At 43.7% G+C, this 9,547-nt stretch overlaps 1 protein-coding gene across 1 annotated transcript in view; it reads left to right on the forward strand.

Annotated features, from left to right (window-relative positions):
- Positions 1-2,511, forward strand: part of LOC117282069 — a gene marked incomplete at its 3' end in the record, with an annotated part of 60,311 nt that extends 57,800 nt beyond the window's left edge. The window contains exon 4 of the mRNA XM_033750258.1: positions 2,443-2,511. Coding sequence (XP_033606149.1) covers positions 2,443-2,511 — 69 coding nt within the window. The remainder of the gene's footprint in view (positions 1-2,442) is intronic.
- Positions 2,512-9,547: the final 7,036 nt, after the last annotated feature.

The following is a 9,547-nucleotide window of genomic DNA, read 5'->3' on the forward strand; positions in this document are numbered from 1 at the left end:
GGCGATACGTTCCTCCGAAACGTCGGTTAACACCACATCTACGCGGTACCACATCCCAGAAAACTGCTTTCTTCATAGTCACCACCGTGAAAACATCAGATCTTACATTTTTATATTGTCCCCCAATCTACGGCTACCCGTTCCAGTTGGCCTCTCCCCTTCACGTTTCAGTACCAGAATGTTGCACGCATTTCTATTTCTCCCATGCGTGCTACATGCCTCGCCCATTTTATTCGCCTTTTCTTGCATAATCCTAATAATATATGGTGGAGAATAAAAGTTATGGCCCTCCTCAGAGTGCATTTTCTCCGGCTTTCTCTTATTTTCTCCCTCGTAGATTCAGATATTTTTATAAACATCCAGATTTTAAATATTCACAATTTGTTCATCCCATAATGTAACTGGCCAAGTTCCATACTCATACAGATCAAGGGTCAGAGTTAACGCGTTTTATATTTTAATTGTTATATTTTTAAAAACAGACGGGAAAAGAAAAGAATAAAATAGAATTTAATGGGTCTAGTTAAAGTTGTATTTTTTTGTATTCCTTCCAACCCCTGTATCAGTAACAATTAATTTGAAGTAAAAAGAAACTGAATAAATTTTGTAAAATAAAGGTATATAATATTCACGAAAATTGTGAAACGTTAACTGCGCGGATATTGCCATGAATACTCGGGTATCAGTTTGGCATATTAAGTACAAGTAGAAGTGAAGGCAAATAAATGGACCGAAACATGGCAGAAGGGGTTCAGGTGCCTTACCGATACAAAAGGGCCAGCGCCCATAAATATTCTATTATGCATCCTTGATTTAATGTGTTCCCATTGTATTGTACAAAATTCCATCCATTTTTACATATTTTTCAAATAAAACTGTATATTGAGGGTAATTTATAATTGTTTCATACTGTGAGTGGATATTTGTATTTTTATGTATGGCCTCTTTTTTTATTATTATTTTTCTGTCCGTAAATTCAGGAAGTGCCAACTAGATGTAATCATACAGAAACTCTACGATAAGTGAGAAGGCAGTACAGAAAGAGAACAGGAGAGAGTAGCTGTTATTACAGGGATCCATGCTGTAAATTCATTCTCAGTGTCACAGGGGTGGTTATATATTGGCATATAATTCGTATAGAGGAAATCCCCTTCACCCTCTGCTCGCGTCATCGTGCACTGTACATGGCCGCCGAGATAAAAATGGCGCGGCGAGATGGCCCATCGTAACACTGTATGAATATTGCTGTTACAGGTTAATCGCTGTTGGGCGCTGATAAGTTTTTGGGAAATCTCAGACCTCTGTGTGTGTCAGGTTCCTTCGTTATGATTAGACATTGCGCGCCTGCGGTAACCAGCGTCCGGAAGAGTTCTTCTTGAGACCAGCAGGCGTTCCACTGATCAATAAATTCTCAGCAGTTTATGAAGCCCCAAAATTTCGTCATTGGGTTCCCAAAACTCTGTGTGCGGACCATATCTCGAGCCAGTTGAATCCGTTTCACAGTCTCATACCGATATCTTATTTAGATTACAGCTGTGATGCCGTATAGTTTTGTAGATATGTACTACTCGAATAAACATACTGCTTCAATTTAAGGGTAGAAAAGTGACATTATTGTTCCCTGAAGATGGAGGTTATATGTTCTTCCGAAACGTCGGTAACTGACTTCCCAAACTACGCGGCGTCATATCACAAAAGACCATAATCTTAATACTCGTCGCATTGCGTTCAAGGCTGCAGTTAGCTCCCAAAATGGTCTCCTTCTGGATTTAAAACTAAAATTTTGTAGCAGCTTCTCATATATCCCATGCGCTCTGCAGGCTCCGACCTGCTTATGCTCCTCAATGTGATTCTCAAATAATGATTTTAAAGAGATTTCTCTTCAGAAATAATTCATATTTGCAGCGTTAAACTGTTTTAATTCCCAGTCCCGCGTACACATTTGATCATGTCACACACCCAAGTGCCTTAAGGGGCGCATACACGTACGAGTCCGACTCGGCTCGGGTTCCAATGAGCCAAACTCGTTCGTGTGTGGGTCGCAAAGTTGGGAGTCAGCTCATGCGTGTGCCGTGAAATTAATCCGATCCCGGCTCCTGAGTCAAGCTCGCCGAGCCGGACTCGCGAGCCAGACTCGTACGTGTACGGGCCCCTTTTGTCTCATCAAAGCGAATCTTCATCTCCTACTGAATCCAAGCATAAATTCTGTGACATTTACTTACTTGCTTATGGAGCTGAGCCCTTCTTGAGGAGCCGCCAAATCTGCAGCTACTCAAGAATTTCCCAGCATTTTATGGACCCAGAAATTTCATTACCGTGTTCACAAGAGCCCTCCACTGGTCCCTATCCTGAGCCAGACCAATCCAATCCATATCATCCCATCCTTTCTCTCTAAGACCCATTAAAATTTTGTGACAATGAAATTCTGCTTTTTCGTTGCAGGTCTGAGTTCGTCGAAGGGCTACCACTCGACTACCATCACGGAGTCTTTGCGTGTCACCAGCAAAGCAGGTAAGATACTGTTCTCCCTCTGTTAATCTTCATTTCTGAGCCGTCAAAGGGTTCTAACATTTTGCTGTTCATATTGTGTTTCTTGTGACGTGAACCGAAGTATTTCAGTTAAATAACCCCTCACAAGTTTCTCTTATGAAGCTTGTGTAGGCGGGATGTCTTGTTGAGTGTTGTTAAAACGGCCATGCATGTAATTATCACTGTTCTGTAAAGGCTTCATAGCTTGAGCCCCCCCNCTTGAGCCTTTTTTTTTTTTTGAACAGCCATTTCCTTTAGGAAACATGGCTAAATACTGAGTAACTCATTCTATAGAAAAGGGGCCCTGGAAGTATATTATTTGCGCAAATTGCACGCGACCTTAAGCACACTCAGCAGTCACCGTCCAGCCTCCTTGTTTAAGGACGTTTTGTTTCCCGTCTCTGTGAACGCATTGTTTCTATTTGTGCTGTAACAAGGTAGTCATAACCCTCATGAACCGTTGATATAATACAAACACGTGGATCCTGTAGGGCTTTGTAACTTTCATTTTAGTTTGTTACCTTTACACATTAGAAAAGTATTGTCACGTGTATTAGTGGCCAGAGACGGGCTTCGGATTGGTAATTGGTTTATTGGATTGGATCTTATTGGATCACAGTATCCGGAAGGATTTGAAATTTAAAGCACACGATGAATTCAAACAAAAAAAAACGTAATTATATAATCGGCACAAGTTCGGAAACACGACTGTGTCAGAGTTAAGAAGCGGTGGATGCTCGGAGACGTCAGCAGTATAAAGAGACTTAAGACCATGCTACCAGTTTGGACAGCGTTCACATATTTTTACAGAGCTACTGGACAAACACTAAAGCTATCCCTGTAACAGGCCGTGGAGGCCCATAGGGTTGTGAGATGTTGAGGTTCCCACATTTTCGAGACAGTCGGCTCAAAGATGGCGATGAGGTTGTCAGCCTTTACCTCCCTTTACCCCCAAGAATATTCCTGGTACTCATTTCTGTTAGAGGCTGAGTCGACCCCAGGGCCATAGTGCGGCTGGAAGGATTAATTTACATTATGTTCGGTACCAAATTTACCGCGTGCGTTTCTTCGCACTTCTTAGGCCACGCCTCTTTTTCATCTGCATTTCCAGTTTACTCACTCTTGGGAAGAAAGCTTTACTCTTTATGCCAGTTACTTTCGAAATTCTAAAACAATAACCCAGTGAATAAAATGGAGTGCATTCAGCCTTATAGTGGCATCTGGCGGAGAAATCGTCAAATGAATACACCAATATCGCAACTAAAGTCTCGTCTTTGTTTCTTTTCAAACTGTTTGTACCATTGAATCACGGTCTATCCAAGGAATTGTGTAATGGAAATTGGGAGAGAATTCGAGAGCAATGTTAGTTAATGGGGCGATCAGAACAAGTGGTGTTCACAGTGCGGTCCGCCCAATGAATATTGATTTGTTATGGGCGATAAAATTTTACTACATACCGGGAACAATGCGCTGTGTTTTAGTGAGATGTGTTCGAGCAGATCTGACTGGCATTAAAGTTGATTTGATATGATTGTCATTAAATGAGCACTGCAATAAGGATCTCCAATTCATAATACAGTTGTGCTAAAGCTCTCGCTTAGAAGCCGTCATTTCAGATCTACCTGGTTTCTTGAATTTATAACCGACTGAAATGACCGCCTCTGTGGTCTAGTGTTCCTAGCCACAGATCCAGAGGTCCCGGGTTCGATTACCGGCGCTGCCAGATTTTCTGAATAGTAGTAGGTGTGGAACGGGGTCCACTCAGCCTCGTGAGGTTAATTTAGGAGCTATTTCAAGGAAATAGCGGTTCCGGTCTAGAAAACCGAAATTAACGGCCGTGGGGATTCGTTGCGCTGACCACGCGACAGCCTGTATTCTCTAAAGTTGACACTGACTTCGCGGCGGTCGCTCAGTCGGTATAGTTCGCTTGCGGACTAAAGCCACGGAATCAAGACCCAAGTCAGTCGACTGAAATGCTGTGAATGCTTGTCTCATCAAAGGCTCAATGGGAAACAGTAACTAGGGATAGAACTAAGCTTGAAGCTGAACAAATGTAGACACGGCGCTGCTAATTGGTCCGGTTCGGTTACTAGTTTTCATGACTGGATCAACAGAGCTTACTTTAAGAAAAGAGAACTGAAGATGGCAGAAGCGGAGACGCATCTGACTTTTCAGAAGGTGTATGGTTTGAATCTATGCCGATACACCGAATATCCTGACTGAGGTTTTTCGTAATTTTTTCTCAATCCCTCCAGGAAAATCCCAGAATAGTAATTGTCACGTGTCTGAGTGACTCTCAACTGGGTTTCTGATTGGAGATTGGATTCATTGGCCACTTTAACACACAGTTCGTGACTACACTTAATTGTAGCGCCATCGCTGATTTCCATGTCTTCACAAGTCGTTCCATGGCAACAGCATCTAACAGTGCGGATTCTTCAACTGAATCAACCAAGTCTTCTGTTCACTAGTTCCTTTACAACTCTCTGTCAACTCACTCTGTTACAACTAACTTCTAAACTTGTCTCAGTTGTGACATCTCGGCACGGACCTCACAGAAGGCACTGTTCATTATTGTACCCCAGTCGTTTCCATGAGAACGTGCCTGTCGTTGTCAAATGGAGATAACAGGATAATATGTAATAAAAATTGTGCCCTGGAGAATTTTGTCAAACACTGCAAGTCTGAGTGTTATACGCCAGCTTCAGAACCATTTAGAAGCTAAAAGTGATTTATGTTTCCGAACTCCCCACCCCCCCACGCGATATTATATTTCTCAAAAGTTACTGGATGCTGCTTCGGGGCAGCATGTCAGTGTTTGTTGACGTCCCTTTCGGTTATGCCACCCGTAAAGACAGCAATAAGATATCGGGCAGCAGACCGCCTGTAACCCAGTCCGTGTGCTATTAACTTGTGACAGCGGCTACTCTACCCGTATCATGACGTTAGTGATTCTACTTTGGGGACGTCATCGAGTTTCAGAATTCTTGCCTACAGGCTGTTTGAACATGGGCGGTTTCGGTAGTGGACAGTAGCTTCTTATAATTTCGAAGTAATTCAATTTTACAAGTTACATCATGTAACTCTCTTAGTACAGTTTCTATATACACTGTTTTAGAAATTGAAAAACGAGGTATTTAAACCCACGGCTTAAAGTCCCTCCCGGAGGACTTGTTCCCTGAATTTTTCCGCCCTTAAAAATTCGACGACCTCCGCCGGGTATTTGAACCCGCGTACTACGAGTCATGAGGTGGGAACGTTACCTCTAGACTACGGAGGCCGCTTATAAACAGAATAACTGCAAAACATTGTAGGCTCTATGTAACTTTGAGGTTATATCAGATAATACTAAGTGGGAATCTCTACTGCTGTAAATTGTGCACAGAAATGGATCATTAAATTGCAAAGTTACTAATTGTTGGCTGAAGCGTCTGAAGCGAGGCAGGAGTCGTAAGATCTTCCCAGAACTAGTTATTAAATAATACTAATGATAATAACAATAATAATCCAGCAACCTCCCGACGGTGGGGCAATGCTGATTACTGAGACCGACAACAGAGATCTGCTGTCGGAAATGTCGGCCGCAGGGCGAGGCGTGTCAATATACGGGGAAGGGACCCCCCCCCCCCAGCACTTTGACGCAGCGACTCCAATTGTTTGTTTTGCCATGTCCCTCATTACAAAAAAATGTTTGCTTACATTAAAGAGCACACTAAGTAAGCTGCAGGATTCTTCCTGTACAAGTCCCGAAGAGTCGGCCGTAATATAATTATTTTTTGCTTTTATTGGATCATAATTTCATGAAGAAGTTATGAGCGTTAAGTGTCACTCGAGACTTTGAAAAATAATTATACGTGTATAAATACAGTATATTTTTGGTTGCCTCATATTTGTGCTCTTCGCCAAATTTTATGAATGAAATGAAATTAATGCGGAAAATATGTGAAGGGCATGTAGCACTCATCGGCAGTGAGACGACAGTAGATATTAGTCGGAACACATTAAGTTAGGAGGTAACTTACAAGACCTTAGGCCGCGACATAGCTCAAGCGGTTAGTCGCTGGCTTCCCGCCGCGGCGGCCCGGGTTCGATCCCGGGTCCGGTAAAGTGGGATTTATGGTGGACAAAGCTGGGGCAGGTTATCTCCGAGTACTTCGGTTTCCCCTGCCAATCTTCATTCCACCCTCACCTATCATCTGGGGCTGGTACAATATGCCAGAAGTGGCCGCAGTACAAGGGACTTAGTCCCACCCCACCAGCAATAAAAAAAATCAGACTAATTCATAACTTGTACTCTTCTCCAAATATAATTTGAATGATCAAGTCAAGAAGGATGAGATTGGCAGGGCATTTAGCAAGAATGGGGTGAGGAGGAATGCATATAGGATATTGGTACAAAAGCCAGAAGGAAAGAGACCACTGGGAAACTAAGACGTATGTGAGGGCACAATATTAAAATGGATCTTAAGGAGATAGGATGGAATGGTATAGACTGGAATGATCTGGCTCAGGATAGGGACCAGTGGAGGGCTTTTATGAACACGGTAATGAACCTTCGGGTTCCATAAAACGCTGGGAAGTTCTTGAGTAGCTGCACAATTGGCGGCTCCTCAGAAGGGCTCAGCTCCATGAGTGAGTGAGTGAGTGAGTATCAAACTAACAGTTCTGGTAATCCCACCATTACCATAACAAAGTCCGCTTTCGTAACCCAAGAATTATATAGCTGGCTACGGGCTGGACGACCGACGAGTCGCAGCTCGGGTTCTGGTTGGGACAAGAATTTTCTCATCTCTTAGTCGCCCAAACCGGTTGTGGGGCCACCCAGCTTCCTAGCCAGTGAGTATCAATGACTCTTTACCCGGGGGTAAAACGGCCGGGGCGTGAAGCTGACCACTCACCTCCAACTACTGCCGAGGTAAAGAAAACGTGGCTCTATACAGTCACTCCCCCTTACGCCTTAATGGCGTAGTGCTTTATTAATTAAGCAGAGGGACAAATTTGCCTGTTTACCTTCCCATTCTCCTTAGTAAAATACATTGTTGGGAGATTCCTGTTCTTATTCAGTTGCCATCACCAATGCGTCTCAAATGCTGGATATCACAATATACAGAACAAACTTCCTGGTTGTGTCTTGTAGATTTGAAATGTGATTTAGGATTCTGATGCAGTGAATTAAATTGCTGCGACGAGCTGATCACTCATCCAAGGAGTCATACCGTCTGTAAAATGATCATGAAACTGAAAATCAGAGGCGAGGGCCCAGGGGGGCTGTAGAGCCAGTGTAAAAATAAACAATAAATTGTATGCGTTTTAAAACAAGGTGCTGAAGAAAATATCGGACTCAAATGAACAGAAGCTAGACCCAGTTTTTCGGCCCATAATAAACCAGTAGCTGAGTTATCCCGACAAGATATCAGGGATTAGATGAGGGTGATGTGTCACATGTTACGCTGTTCGTACCGAGTCTCATGGAAGTCGGTCGGCTATATTCTAGTATCTGAATTGTAATCAGCGACGGACAGACGGACGAACATTCACAAACAAACAAACTCCGTGGTTTTAGTCCGCAAGCGAACTATACCGACCGAGCGACTGCCGCTTGTCGGCGAAGTTAGAGCCAGCTGTAGCGGATAGAGGGTGTCGCGTAGTCAACGCAACGGATCCCCACGGCCGTTAATTTCGGTTTTCTAGACCGGTGCCGCTATTTCCTTGAAATAGCTCCTCAGTTATGGTCACGAGGCTGAGTGGACCCCGTTTCAGACCCACTACTTCCCAAAAAATCTGGTAGCGCCGGGAATCGAAACCGGTCCTCTGGATCTGTAGCCAGGAACTCTGACCACTAAACCACAGAGGCGGTCCGGACGAACATACACAGTGTTCTGAAAGCAAGCTTCTTCCAATAAGACCTTTTCCTTCCGGAAACCAGTATCAAAAGTCTGTGTGGCCTAATTCTATCTAGAAGGCTGCTCGCTTTGATTAATGGCCGCGCGGTGGCAATAAATAAATATTATGTTACGGCGAGAGACCGTGGCGCGCCATCACTGTAATGACGCGCATTGATCTTCTCCAGCGCCACGTCGATCCTCCTTGCCCGTTCATCTGCCCGGCCAATTCCCCTGCAATCAATCATGTCATGGTGGCATAGAGGGAGATAACTGTGAATATGGTGACTGCCGATGAAGGGTGGTTTTCACGCTTGGGGATTGGACGTGGTGTTAACCCGTCACGAATTCTATCACACTGCCTCAGAAAATAGGGTCAAAATAGTGGGCTTTCTGATATATGAATCTACGTTATATAAGAGCAATATTATATTTAAGCATCCTGTCTCATTTATATGGGGCACGCGGTAGCGTAGTTGGCTGAGGCATTATGCTACAAGCCGGAAGGTTGCGGGATCGAATCCCGAGGAGGTCATTGGATTTTTTTTCAATTTACCTAATCCTTCCAGCGGCACTATGGCCCTGGAGTCGACTCAGCCTCTAACAGAAATGAGTACCAGGAATATTCTTGGGGATAAAGTGCGGCCGGAGCGTAAGGCTGACAACCTTACCGTCATGTATGAGTCGATTGTCTAGAAAATGTGGGAACCTCAACATTCACAACCTCATGGGCCTCCGCAGCCTGTTACAGGGACAGCTTTACTTTATTTTACAGCATTTATATGCTATTTTTCACGCACAATATTTGCACTTTCATTTCTCCTCCTTACAAAATGTTTCAGCCTCAAACGACCATCATCATGTGTTTTGTCTACGCCAAAACTGCCTCACTGTATAAGATGTATAAATTGTATAAAATGATCACTTATTTATACACTTGCAAATGTGCTGTCTCTTGTTTAATTTACTTGATATACACTCGATATTTGGACTAATTCGCTTAGTGGGGGCTGGAGTCCAACTGGGTCCACTCGGCACGGCGACCACTGATTGGCCTATTGTACCTGCCCCGGGTGATTATGAGGATGGAGAATTTGGTAGAATGAAGATTGGCAGGTGAAACCGAAGTACTGGGA

The sequence above is a fragment of the Cryptotermes secundus genome, unplaced genomic scaffold (assembly GCF_002891405.2).
Source record: "Cryptotermes secundus unplaced genomic scaffold, Csec_1.0 scaffold113, whole genome shotgun sequence".
Classification (NCBI taxonomy): Eukaryota; Metazoa; Arthropoda; class Insecta; order Blattodea; family Kalotermitidae; genus Cryptotermes; species Cryptotermes secundus.